Source organism: Gorilla gorilla, chromosome 18 (genome assembly GCF_029281585.2).
Source record: "Gorilla gorilla gorilla isolate KB3781 chromosome 18, NHGRI_mGorGor1-v2.1_pri, whole genome shotgun sequence".
NCBI classification, from domain to species: domain Eukaryota; kingdom Metazoa; phylum Chordata; class Mammalia; order Primates; family Hominidae; genus Gorilla; species Gorilla gorilla.
Genome location: NC_073242.2, coordinates 100,191,597 through 100,205,074, shown reverse-complemented (window position 1 = coordinate 100,205,074; position 13,478 = coordinate 100,191,597). Strand labels below are relative to the sequence as shown.

General features: G+C 56.4%; 1 protein-coding gene across 1 annotated transcript in view; it reads left to right on the top strand.

The window, feature by feature from the left end:
* VAC14 (VAC14 component of PIKFYVE complex) overlaps positions 1 to 13,478 on the top strand; it is a 114,012-nt gene that overhangs the window by 50,498 nt on the left and 50,036 nt on the right. Inside the window, exon 13 of the mRNA XM_004057923.5 lies at positions 6,354 to 6,510. Within this exon, the coding sequence (XP_004057971.3) occupies positions 6,354 to 6,510 (157 nt within the window). The remainder of the gene's footprint in view (positions 1 to 6,353; positions 6,511 to 13,478) is intronic.

Here is a 13,478-nt window from a genome sequence, read left to right as displayed (position 1 = left end):
CCAGCTGTTCCCAGGATGGTAAAGGAGCTGCCGCGGCACCCTGGGGAGAGTGAGAGCTGCGAGCCTTCCACACCGAGGTCTCCTAGGGCTGGTCTGGGACCAGGTGTTGGGACAGTGAGGGCCTGGATGGACCAATCAGAGAAGAGAATGAGCAGCCACCATCCCAGAGAGACTAGGCTTCACCTGCTAGAATGCATTGGGGCGACAGCCTGTGGTGGCCCCACCCAGACACTCACCCTCCTCCCACATTGAAATATGCCCTTTGCTGGTGTAAAGTCACCACCGCGGAAGGCAAGAAGCCCTCTCCCCTCGCCCTGAGCACCCCATCCAGAGCTGCTTTGTGAGATGCTGCCCACACCCAGGTGCCACCAACCCTGACCCTTTCACTCCACCAATGGCCAGCTCACTCCACTCCGAAACCAGGGGCCAGCTGATGGGCCTTCCCCACCCCCGCCTGTCACCATGGTAACGGCAGGCGCTCCTGCTCCTGCAGAATATTGCTTTCTTGTCCTTCCTCCCTCCCTCTCTTTCCTCCCTTCTTTCTCTCACACAAAAAGAAAGCACAAGTGTTTTATATTCATTTTGCAAAAAAGCTGTGTAGCGCATACTAATTGGTGTGGCTTCCTCCCGCTTTCTTTGAGCCTTTTCTCATCGTCAGAGCCAGGACTACAGGCCCAGCCAGCCTGCTCACTGGAAGGAGGACTAGGTCTGTTTTCCTGGAAGCTGAGGCAGGAGTGGCCTAGAAGCGTGTCTTTAGCCCTGGGGCCTTTCCTCCAGGCCTTGAGAGGGGCGCACAGTAAGCCAGGCCACTGAGATCGCCTTCTCCTCCGGAGGTTTCTACCTATACACCAAGGGCTGCAGGGTCTCCAGGTGGCTAGAGCACCAAAACTCTGGCCCAGCACAGAGGCTCAAAGCCAGGTGCAGCTGGAAGAGCAGCTCCCCACGGTCTCTGTTGCTGGGACCCAGGCCCCCTGTTGAGGTTGCCTCCCAGGGCCTTCCTCTCACCAGGCCCTCTCTTCCACCCCAGGCAGAAGAGGCAGAGCCCTGGCCAAGGTGTGCATCGAGATTGGTGCTCCAGAGCCTCAAGGTCACCCCCCTGGGCTGAGTCAGGTTTGCTAGCAACTGGGAGCGAAGCAGCAGCCGGACTGGAGGGGCACAGAAGCCGGGTATCAGCCGGCTCCCCACACCCCAGGCCCCACCTCAAGCCATTCCTTGCCCTCCGTCTGGGTGGCCCCTTCTCCTCACCTCTAGGAAGCTGAGGGAAGATGGGGATGGGGATGCTGTTTCGGGGTCCTGCTTTATTTAAGGTACTGGAGGGGTGCTGTGTGTGTGTGTCTGTGCGCACAAGCGCACACAGTGTTGTCCCAGGCAGGGCTGTGGGCTTTTTGCCAGCCTCTGGGGACCAGAGACAAATCCTATGATATGTAAGCACAAGAGGAGTGGCTGGGATTACTGAACGAACCTGTAGACAACATTTCCGGCTTTAATTGTGCAATTGAAGTGTAATTTGCATTCATTTGCCATTTGGTGTTAAACTTTCTAAAATAAGAGAATTGAAAATGTAAAATATGCAGCTTTGCTGGCTGTGCTCTGCAGTGGGGTGGGAGGCAGTAGTACGGAGGTGGGCTAAGCACATTCTCTGCAGGGGAGAAAGCGGGGTTGGAAGCCCTTGGTGTGGGCACTGCCATCCATGCTCTGTCACTAAGCCTGGGCCAGGGGACAGCTCAGCTGTGGGACCAGAAATCTTGGAATGGAAGTGGTGAGCCAGCCTTTCTTGTGTGCCTGCTTTTCGTGCTTTGCACATCAAGTATCTCTTGTAATCTTCACAACAGCCTGGCAAGGTCAAATCTCCATTGTGCATATGGGGAAACTGAGGCTCCCATCCTCTGCAAAATGAAGTTCAAACTTATTTGTGTCATGAGCTCTTTTTTGGTTTATGGTTTTGTTTTTTTGTTTTGTTTTGTTTTTGAGACAGAGTCTCACTCTGTTGCCCAGACTGGAGTGAAGTAGTGCGATCTCAGCTCACTACAGCCTCTGCTCAAGCGATTCTCCTGCCTCAGCCTCCCGAGTAGCTAGGATTACAGATTCGCACCACCACACCCAACTAATTTTTGTATTTTTAGTAGAGAGGGGGTTTCACCATGTTGGCCAGGCTGGTCTTGAATTCCTGACGTCAAGTGATCTGCCTGCCTCGGTCTCCCAAAGTGCTGGGATTACAGGCGTGAGCCACCGCACCTGGCCTTGTGTCATGAGCTCTTGAAGATCTGGCCCTGCCTACCACTTTGGCCTGATTTCTGGCCATACCCTCACCTCTGGCACCATTCCCCACTCTGGAGCTGGCCCCAAAGCCTAGTTTCCTGGAATGTGCCACGTGGTTCTGCGTCCATGAATGGCTTATGCTAGGTAAGAGAATGCTTTGAATGCCATTCTCTCCCTTCTTACTCCCTTGGCCAACTCATGCTCAACTACTTCCAGAGCCTCCTGGCTCCCCCTCAGGCATCATCACTGGGTCCCTGGCACCCGCCCTGTATTATCAGTAAATGCTCACTGCCTGACTCCTCCAGGAGTCCATGACCTCACTGAAGGCAGAGCCTGACCTGTCTGGCCTTGTGTCTCTTATACCCAGCACAGGACTAGCCCACAGCAGCTGCTCAGCAGCTGTCTGGAGAGGGAGCATTGTGTGGTTGAAGTTAACTGGTCCAGGGTCAGGATTGGATGTCAGGACTGTCTGACCACAGCACCCTGTGTGGTGTTATCAGCAGGCTCAGGTTTGGGGACCAGAGCTGGGTTTGAGGTGGAGTCGCTGTTACCTTGAGCAGGTGACTGTCCAAGTCTCAGTTCCCTTGTGTGTATCCTGTGAGGTGAGACTGGTGACAAGTGAGGGCATTCATTGTGGCCGGGAGCGAGGACAGCCTGCTCCTCTGACCCTGGAGCCACTCGAGGGGTGGAGACAACCTTGCACAGGCCAGGCCTCTCGGTGGCTTTTTCCAGGCCTCTTTTCTGACAGGGAAGTAGGTACCTGCCGGGTACCCAGCATGAATCAGTTTGTCCCCATGGCACAAGGATCTTGCCGAGTGCTGGCCTGGCCCCAGCCACCCCGCTGGCTCACACTTTCTCCTCACTTTCCTCCCCTGCTGCACGTGGCCACCAGTGTTGGCTGCCCAGAGGCGTGTGCCTCTGTCCCCCTGTGCAGACAGACCTGGGTGGGATGGGCAGCATGGGGGCGAGGGGGCAAAGTGATGTAAAGAGACACAGGTCTCCTCACCGTGCTCCTCCTCTCCCCTGGATCAGGCGAGAGACACCAGGGAGTGGGTGAGACCCCACCACCTCGGGCTGTGGGCAGAGCAAGAGCAAATGGGTTAGGAATTAGGTTGCTGATTTAGGGTTTTGTCCCCCCCTTTTTTTTTTGTACAATTCACATACCATAAAATTCATAAAAACGACTCTATGGTATACTTTAAAAGTATACCATAGAGTAACTTTTAGTATTTTTCGCAAGATTATACAACCATCAGTACTAATTCCAGAACATTTTCATGACCCCAGAAAGAAGCCCTGTATGTACCCTGCATCCGTTAGGAGTCACTCCCCATGCCTCCCTCCCCACGCCCCTGGCGACCACAAATCCACCCTCTGTCTCTGTGGATTTGCCTGTTAATGGAGTCATCATACAGGGTGTGGACTTTGTGGCTGGCTTCTCGGCAGGTGTTTTCAAGGTTCATCCACGTGTAGCAGGTACTTCATTTCTTTTTATTACCAAATAATATTCCCTGGTGTGGATGTGCCACGTTCCATTTCTTCTTGTCTCCACTGCAGGGCCTTTGGGTTATTTCCATTTTGTAGCTATTAGGAAAAATGCCGCTGTGAGCGTTTATACATAAGTTTGATGTGCACAGACGTTTGCAGTTCTCTTGGTAACTGCCTAGGAGTGGGAGTATACCTATGGCAGCTCTCTGGGTAACTGTTTGAGGAGCTGTTGGCTTGACTCTTGCCTCACTGTTTAATTTTGGATGAGTCATTCCCCCACCCTCCCCCCACCTCCATTTCCTGGTCTCAAGTCCCCTCCCTGGCCGTGCTTGGACAGTCCAGCAAGCATTGGTGTGCGTGGCCTTTGTACATCCTGCCGTGGCAGGTGTGCAGGGGCTGAATCGGGCAGGACTGCGGCGTCATTCATTGCTGTGCCATTTCCCCATCCTGCCCTCTGCCCTGTGTCTTTCTTCTGTGGCTGAAGCAAAGAATCCCTGGAGGCTCTGTCCTCAGTGGAAGCAGAGGCCTCGGCCCGCCCTACTTCTAGGCTGAGACCCACCCAGGGCTCTCCGGCTCCTGGCCTGGGTGCAGGGGCACCCCTTGCTCCTGCCATATGACTGGGCTGTGTGGCAGCCATGTGTCTCAGCCACGTGGATTCATCAGCTCTCCACTCTGTGTGCCAGGCCACGGGCAGGGGTGGCTGTGACTCACCTTTACAGCCCCAGAACCCAACGCAGCCGCTGGCACAGAGCAGGGTCCCAGGGGCCCACAGACATCCCAGTCTCCATGAGTGGGAGAGGGATGAAGGGAAGGACAGAATTGGACAGTAGGAGGGGAGTCTGTGAGAGTGAATCTGTGTGAGCGAGTGCCAGCTCCTGCCTGGATGAGGCTGGGAGATTGCGTGCCAACACGTGACACTGTTTGAAGACTGAGGGGGCGGGAATGGGTGAGCAAGCAAAGGGGTTCCGGGCCAGGTGTGCCAGGGCTGGCCTAGAGGAACCAGGAGGAGAAGTGACAATTGGGCAGTGTGGGGGAGGCACTGGAACTGTGTTTGCATTGACAGGAATGGCTTTTGAGGGGGTAGGCCTTATCTTTTTTGTTTTCTAGATAAAATTTGCCCTTTTGAAGCATAGAATTCACTGGCTTTTAATATACTCACAAGCTTTTTTGCAACCATTACCCCCGTCTAATTCCACAACATTTTAATCCCTCAGTAGGAGCCCTACAGTGCTAACCTTATCTTGTATTCCCATATTCCAGCCACCTGGCCGGTCCTGGCCCACATGGCCCTGCCCATCAGGCTCTGTCCCACTTTCCCTGGTCCAGGGCTGAAGCCCCGGTTGCCGTTGTTATTCTTGGCCTGGGCTCAGAGTAGCCCAGGAAGAGGCGCAGGCAACCACCCAGTCAACTGATGTTTGTTGGGCATCTGCTGGGCGCAGGGACAGTCCTGGAGATACACCTTTTGGGGGGACAGGCATAGTCCCTAGCCCAGAGCAAGAGAGGAGCGAGGGGCAGAAAGAGCAGGCGACCACCTGCAGTGTGAAGAGTTCCCTGCAGGATAAACACAGCCAGCAGAAGGTGGCCAGGAAGCCTCAGCAGCCCCTGGGGCAGGTACATGCACACAGACACACACACACACAGACACACACACACACACACACACACACACACACACACACACACACACACACACACACACACACTGAAGCCTCTCCCAGCAGGGCAGGTCCGTGGCCCCTCTCCCTATTGCCCATTGCAGCAGAGTGGTGGGCTGGACTTTGCCGCCCTGCCAGCTCTTGGTGCCAGGCAAAGATGGGTGCTGTGTGAGGAGAGGCAGCTTCTAAGGATACGGGGGCTGTAGAGCAGCCCTGGGGACATTGTGACACAGTGCTGACCTGCGCTCACACTCAGCACTGGTCCCACGCCCCACTCTGCCTCTGTCTCGGAAGAACTCAGCAGGCAGGTGGTCAGGCTGGGGCCTCACCCCACCCACATCTGTGCAGGGACACTTTAGAGCCACCGAGGACCACCTGACATGTCTGGACATTAGGAAGTCCTTTACCTTGGAGACCAGAGTAGCACGCCAAATGTGGAGGGCCCTTTAGGGTCTGCAGTGGCCTGGTGTCACCTCTGCAGAAGCAGCTGTTCTGTGGCCCAATGGTGGGTGGGGCCGTGGCTACCTCACACAATAGAACATGGTCTGGTGGGCACTTTGGGAGCCTTGCGCAGCCTGCGGGCCTTGAAGTGCACACTGTGCAGATAACACCCTGCTTCCTGAGTCCTGGGACTCCTGGGGACCCTCAGAGCCCTGTTCAAGGGACCCGAGAGAGGGATCGTGGGGAAGCTGACTCGCCGAACCTCAGATTCCAGTTTCCTTCCTCCAGAGGCCCCATTCACTGTAGTCTGTGTTCCCTTCATTCTGGATCCTTTGTTTCACTTTTCTGAGCATGGCCCAGCTGTGGCCTTAGTGGCTCTTCCCAGCCTGCTGTCATCTGCAGACCCCTCCCACCCCTGCAGGTGGCTGTGTGCCACCAACCGCACCTCTGCCCAGGTCAGCACAGCTCTCAGCGGAGAGCTCATCCCTCCTGCCCCGCTTCTCTCCCCAGGTGATCCTGAAGGACCTGGAGGTGCTGGCAGAAATCGCTTCCTCCCCCGCAGGCCAGACGGATGACCCAGGCCCCCTCGATGGCCCTGACCTCCAGGCCAGCCACCCAGAGCTCCAGGTGCCCACCCCTGGCAGAGCCGGCCTACTGAACACCTCTGGTAAGTCTTCTCCTGAAGGTTCTAGCCTCAGGGGCCTTAGTGCCAGTGCCGGGTCTTAGGCTGGACCATGGCGGTCCTTTGGGTTGTTGCTCAGGAGCTCTGGAGCTCTGCCAGGGTGTGAGGGGTCTGTGGGTTGCTACTGGCGATCTCCCACCTCAAGACCGCCCAGAGGCAGGCAGCCCTCGTCCTCTAGCAGCCTCCAGAGACCCTCACAGGACTTTCTCTGCATCCCCCTGCACCTTTGATGCTTTTGAGCCATTGGCTAAACATAAAACCATCTGGGTCGGCTGCTGGTCTCTCTGCCTAGGCAGCATCTCTCCAGTCTGGAATCCACGGTCTTCGGTCTTGGGGTCTAACAGGTGGAAGACTAGGTGGCCATTCCCTTCCTCTCTGAGAAGCTAAAAATAGCACTCCACATGACAGGCAGCCCAGGCAGGAGACGGCATCATTCACACAGGCTGTTTCTGGGCAGTCCTTGGAAGTAAAGGTGGCCGTAGCACCCCCAGCACTCGCCCCTCGGTCCCTTCCAGACGGCAGGCCAGCTCTTCTCCCTAGGCCTCGGCAGACGCCACTTCCCTCTGGCGATGCAGTCCTGGAAAATGCCTGAGGACACGTTTGGTAGTAAAGTTCCCAGTGAATCTCAGGTGTCTCCATGGGGGTCTCTGTCCATTGCGCCCCTTTGGACATCCACACAGGGCTCCTAGTTGGCCCATGCTTTTGTGTCCAGAATTTATTCCTTCTGGTGGGTTCTTGGTTTCGCTGACTTCGAGAGTGAAGCCACAGACCTTCACAGTGAGTGTTACAGCTCTTAAAGATGGTGTGTCCGGAGTTTGGTTCTTCGGGTGTTCAGATGTGTCCGGAGTTTCTTCCTTCCGGTGGGTTCGTGGTCTTGCTGACTTCAAGAATGAAGCCACGGACCTTTGCGGCAAGTGTTACAGCTGTTAAAGGTGGTGCGGACTCAAAGAGTGAGCAGCAGCAAGATTTATTGTGAAGAACAAAAGAACAAAGTTTCCACAGCGTGGAAGGGGACCCGAGAGGGTTGCCACTGCTGGCTCGGGTGGCCAGCTTTTATTCCCTTTTTTGGCCCCGCTCACGTCCTGCTGATTGGTCCATTTTGCAGAGTGCTGATTAGTCCATTTTACAGAGTACTGATTGGTACGTTTACAATCCTTTAGCTAGACGCAGAGTGCTGATTGGTGCATTTTTTATAGAGTGCTGATTGGTGCGTTTACAATCCTTTTGCTAGACACAGAGTGCTGATTGGTGCGTTTTTACAGAGTGCTGATTGGTGCGTTTACAATCCTTTAGCTAGACACAGAGTGCTGATTGGTGCGTTTTTACAGAGTGCTGATTGGTGTGTTTACAATCCTTTAGACACACAGTGCTGATTGGTGCATTTTTACAGAGTGCTGATTGGTGCATTTACAGTCCTTTAGCTAGTGTTTTTACAGAGTGCTGATTGGTGCATTTAGCTAGACACAGAGCACTGATTGGTGTGTTTACAATCCTCTAGCTAGACAGAAAAGTTATCCAAGTCCCCACTAGACCGAGGAAGTCCAGCTGCCTTCACCTCTCACTTTGATGCAGCCTCACGTGTCATAAAGGTTTAGGGGCCTCACAGCCTCAGCCTCCCGCCACAGCCCAGCCGGGCTGGTCCCAGCCTGAGAGTACTTCCTTGGCCTCAGTGGGAGGCGCCCCAGCCCTTTTTGGCCCTAAGACCAGGCCCAGTGCCTGAGAAGTTCAAGGGGCGGCCAGAGACCTGCAGGGCTGCCTGTGCCCCAGGACATGCCAGGTCAAGTCATAGAAGGCCCATGTGGGGCCTTGCCCAGGAGCCCAGTTCTAGGCAGTCAGTGGCTGTGGTTGGGGAAGCGGTTCCCACATCCTGACCCTGGGACCCCTGCTGGGACTCCCACCCTCTGTCCCTCGGCAAACGAGTCCATTCTCCATCCTGTGTCCCCAAGTCAGTACATGGGGGCCAACCTTAAGTCCTTGGGACAGATGGCAGGAATGCCAGAGGTGGAGTGTGGGGGCCCAGCAAAGGGGGTAGGAAAGGAAGAGAGAAAAGGATATCTCTTCCTTAGGAAGGGAGGGTCGGGTGGGGAGGAGCAGCAAGAACTGACCGGAAGACGGGCAGCAGCCAAGAGGAGGCATCTTGCAGGGAGGAGGCCTGGGCAGAGGATCCCTGGGGGTGCACCCTCGGCTCTCCCTCCCCAGGAAACAGGCGCCACAGCCTGTTCTCTCCTCCTCAAAGTGGCAGCAGCAGAGAACTTGAAGGCAGCACAGCCTTGTGACAGGGCCAGGACACCCAGGCCTCCCAGGCCCTCTGTGACCTGTCTTCCCTATGTTTTATCTCTTCCTCCCGGGCACAGAGAAGCTGATGACTGTGATTTAGGCTCCTGCTCATGGAAGGAGGACCAGGAGACTGCCGAGGGCAGCCTGGGCTGGAGGGAGTAGGATGTGTGCCCTGGGGGAGCAGAACCTGACCCAGGGGGTCCCTGGTGGGCCCTGCAGCATCAAGCCCTTTGCGCTGCTTGGGCAGCAGGGCCAGGGGCACTATATGGCAGGGCACTCTGAACCCCAGCTCTGGCCATGCCAAGATAGGCAGGCCATGAACGAGGCTATGGCAGTAGAGACTCTTGCCCCAACTCACCGAAGCTGTCAGATTAGCTCACATCAGCCAGGGACTCACTCGGAATTCATAGAAGAACAGCAAAGCATGCCAGATGGGAAGAAACTCCATCCTGGAAAGAACACCAAGGAAGTGCCTGCAGCCAATCACACTTCTTGCTTCAAGAATCCACAGCCAAGGAGCAGTGGGGGCTGCGGAAGGAGAATCCACAACTCTCTGGGCCAGGAGCTCTTAACCTGAGACTCACGTGTGGGCCTCAAGGCTCCAAGCAGATCCATGTGTGTGCACATGCGCGTGTCCACAGCTGGCATCAGATTTTACAAATGGGGCCATGATTTTAAAAGGTCTGCTTAAACCAGTAAGAGAACAGCCAGGGGAGCCAGAGTGTGCCCTGCCCCCCCGCCCCCCCCACCTCCGCTGCCCCTGGAGGGCACGTGCCAGGCACTGAGGATGTGTGGGGTGGTGCTGAGGTCAGAAGGCATGCAGGAAGTGCACATTCATCCCTCCGCAAGCTGCTCCTTCCCAGACTGCTTCTCAGGCATGCAAGGGGCTCTTTCTGTCTGTTTCCATCTGGCCATGCACATGGACAAGGCTGTGAAGCCATACCCTCTTCCTGTTTGGATTCTGCCTGCCTCTGGCTCTCCAGGGCGCAGCCCTGAGAACTTGGAGAACTTGGAGGCAGCAGTGCTGTGTCCCTGTAGGGGAGATTGCCCCAAAGGCACAAAGGGACTGTCTGGAAAGCCTCGGAGGCAGGGAGCCTAGCAAAGGTGAAGTCGGTGGCATCTGTAGGGAACCACATGGTGCAGATCACACGCAGCAGTGGAGAAGCGAGTCCATCACATGCCTGGGTAGCTGCCGTGTTGGCCTAATGCACCACAGCCATGGTTCCCAGGGCCCCCCGAGGCAGAGTCGCCCACATGGGATTTTCCTCTCGCCTGGCCTTGCATAAACATCTCTCCCTCCCTCGCAGAGCGGTGAAGGCAGAGGCTTCTCCCACCCTGCCTTCCTCATTCCTCACCTGTGCAGAGCCCCAGAATCAGGGAGAGAGTGGCCTGGGGGCAAACAGTATGGGGAGCAGCCTGGGCGGGCAGCCGTGAGGGAAGCTGGCTGAGGGACACCACGCTTTCCTGTCTCCCACCCCTGGGATCTCCTGTGTCTCCTCCTTTTGTATTTCCTGTCTCCACTCAGGGGAGTCTGCGGAGGTCCTGCTGGCTCTGGGGACAGGGATGTCAGACAGGCCTGTGGGCCCGCCATACCCTGAGCCTGTGCAAAAAACTTCAAAGGACAGAGGAGGCCTCTGGGATGAGCCCTTTGTCAGAGACATGCCTTTCCTCCCGGGGCCTGGACATCTATGCTGCCAGAGAGGGTGCAGCCAGGCCTGGGGAGACCCAATCAGCCTTTAGGATCCTTAGCCATGCACAGTAATGTGTCAGTCTGAGGCCAAAGGTCACCCTAGGACTGACGTTTGCCCCTAAAACCCAGTCTTCCCTGACTTTGCCTGCCACGGGGCCCAATGCTGCTGGGATAAAACTGTTCATGTCGTAAGCCACGTTGGCTCACTCCTATAGTCCTAGCACTTTGGGAGGCTGAGGCAGATGGATCACCTGAGGTCAGGAGTTTGAGACCAGCCTGGCCAGCATGGTGAAACCCTGTCTCTACTGAAAATACAAAATTTAGCTGGGCGTAGTGGTGCGTGCCTGTAATCCCAGCTACTCGGGAGGCTGAGGCAGGAGAATCGCTTGAACCTAGCAGGTGGAGGTTGCAGAGAGCCGAGATCACACCACTGCACACTAGCCTGGGCAACAGAGCGAGACTACATCTCAAAAAAAATAAAACAAAGAAACTGTTCATGTCAGTATACCTTGCGGGGCTCAGTGGTCCAAGGTGTTTTTATCCCTGGCTCTAAAAATGGGTAATAATGACCTGTTCTTATTTGGTTTCATTCCTTGTAGCCCAGGACAGTGTATTGTAGCCAGATGTCAGCAGCATCTTCATGTCACCAGACAGAAACAAGTTCTAGCAGAAAGCCAGAAAGCCATTTTCCCCAGTAATCACGGCAACAATCATCATGGCTGCCAGCACTGGCTGAGGTCACGTTAGGCCCTGCCCTGCTCTGAGCACTCATGCGTGCTGGCTTTTTGGGTGAGCCCCTGGGCTCCTCACAGCAGCTCTGAGAGGCCAGCACTGTGTCATTCCCCACTCGTTTGGGCCAAGAGCCTGGCCCGAGAGCCCACACTCCTCACCCCACTCAGGAATCCCACCTGCGCCAGCACTGGAAGCTTCCACAGCCAGAGGGGAGGAGGAGAGGGGCCAGGCCATGGGCACAACCTGGCAGTGATGGGGGCATCTCTCCTCTATTCACAGTGACTTCAGAGACCCCTTCCTGGCCTCAGGCCACGGCAGTGCCTCATCTCTTGTCTTTTCCTGCCCGCCACCACTTCCTCCAGCCACACCAGCCCCAGGAAAGCACCTGTTTCTCTTGAAGCCCCTTCCTCCCACTCACCCCTCCCAGCCTCAGGAAGCAGCAGTAGGGATCACGAGCACTGGGGTCAGAGGGATCTAGGTTCACAGCCCTGCTCTGCCCATCCATCCCGTGACCTCGGACAAGGGTCCTACCTCACTGCTACCTCTTCCCTCTCTATAAACCAGGTGCTGGGGTGCCTGGGGGCTCTGTGAGCTCCCACATGGCAAGGGCTAGGCTAAATGCTCCCTGCATGTGAAGGGGGCCTTTGCTTGTGTCCTGGTTATTACAGGCCGGTGCAGAGGGCCCCTATGGGAGGCTTCCCTGGAGATCCCAGCTTCTCCTGCCCCTCTGTTCCAACACACTTGCTTATCTCAGGCTGCCTGGGTGGGTGGTGGAGTTCACATCTGTTCCCTCCTGGCTGTGACCTCAGACCCCCAGCTGAAAGTGCATGCGGAGGCTCCTCAGCGTCGCCCAGTGCTGGGTGATTTGTGTGATCAGCTCAGTTTGAATAGCGTCATGGCAGGCCACACAGGCCAAGTTTACTTACCCTGGAATCCCTGGCACCAGGTGCCCAGTAAGGGTCAGTACCCATTTTTGAAAGTTTATTAAAATAATGGAAGGCAGGGGCACCAATCACCTGAGCCTGAGGCCCCCGGCACTGCTGCCCAGAATGGCATCCTCTCATACCCGTGCTGCCAGGCCCTCCCTTGCCCATTTGGAAGCCCCAGCAGTCCAGCCCCCCTGCCCCACCAGCAGGGGGTGCCTTCCTCCACACTCTCTCCTCGCTGCCTTTGGCCCCAGCCCTCACCCTGCAGCAATAGCTCTTTCCCGGTGGCAGACTGCTATATGACCTCTCCACTGCCACGCCAGCTGGAAGTCCCCACTGGGCCCTGCTGCATCCCATCAGCTTCTCTCTCGCTCTGACCTGAGCAGCTGCAAAGTCTCCTGGCTATGATTGATGCCTCCGGCGCTCCTGTCCTGCCGACCCAGGCCGGCCCACAGATGAGAAAGTGATTGCCCCTTGGGTGGGTTCCCGAGATGGTGCCATTGCGGCAGCCTTTGTCTACGTAGCTGTGCGCCCCCTCCAGTTCTGCAGACTCTACACCCCCAAGACCCTGCTCAGCCTCCCTTTCTCCCAGCCACTTGATTCTGGGGGGAAACTGCCCCTTCCCCACCCTGTCTTCTTGGTTCCATAGCAGCCTCTCCATCACCCACCCCTTCTGTGGACCACTTGCTGTGCCAAGCACGACTTGATGCTCTTTAGCCCTGCCTGGTTCACAGGAGAGGAGCTGGCCTCGGAGAAGGCGGCGCTGCCTCCCCTGAGCGGCCTCTGGCCCTTCCCTTGTATCCTCCAGGCAGCAGATCTTGAGCCCACAACGGGCTGTCCGGGCACATGGACCCCAACCCCAGCAGGGAGGGAGGCCGGAGTGGAGCAGGGACCCTGCTGGGCCTGAACTGGGTGGCTGACGTTTTCACATCTGGTTCTGTTGAACTGTAACTCGCGTTATGTACTGAAGCCAGGGTTATTTTTATCCTAACATGTGAGGTTGCTTCACGTCATAACCACAAAACTCAATCCAAAACATCCCGGGGCAGGTTGTTTGTGAGACGTTCTGTGGATTCTCATGTCACCACATCAGGTTTCACTCAGTAACATCTGCAGGGCTGGCTCCCCGGCCGCCCACCCCGCCAGCCTGGGTTTCTGTGTGGAGTGCATCTCTGTGCCCCTGGCCAGCCGCCGGTCACGTGCACTTCCTGCCAGGGCCTGGCAGGCTCCTCACTTGCCCAAACCAGAAATGCAAGGCACAGCGGCCTTCGGCTGAGGGATGGCGCTCTCCCTCATGCTCCTGCCCTCTGCAGGATTGGGGAATGGAA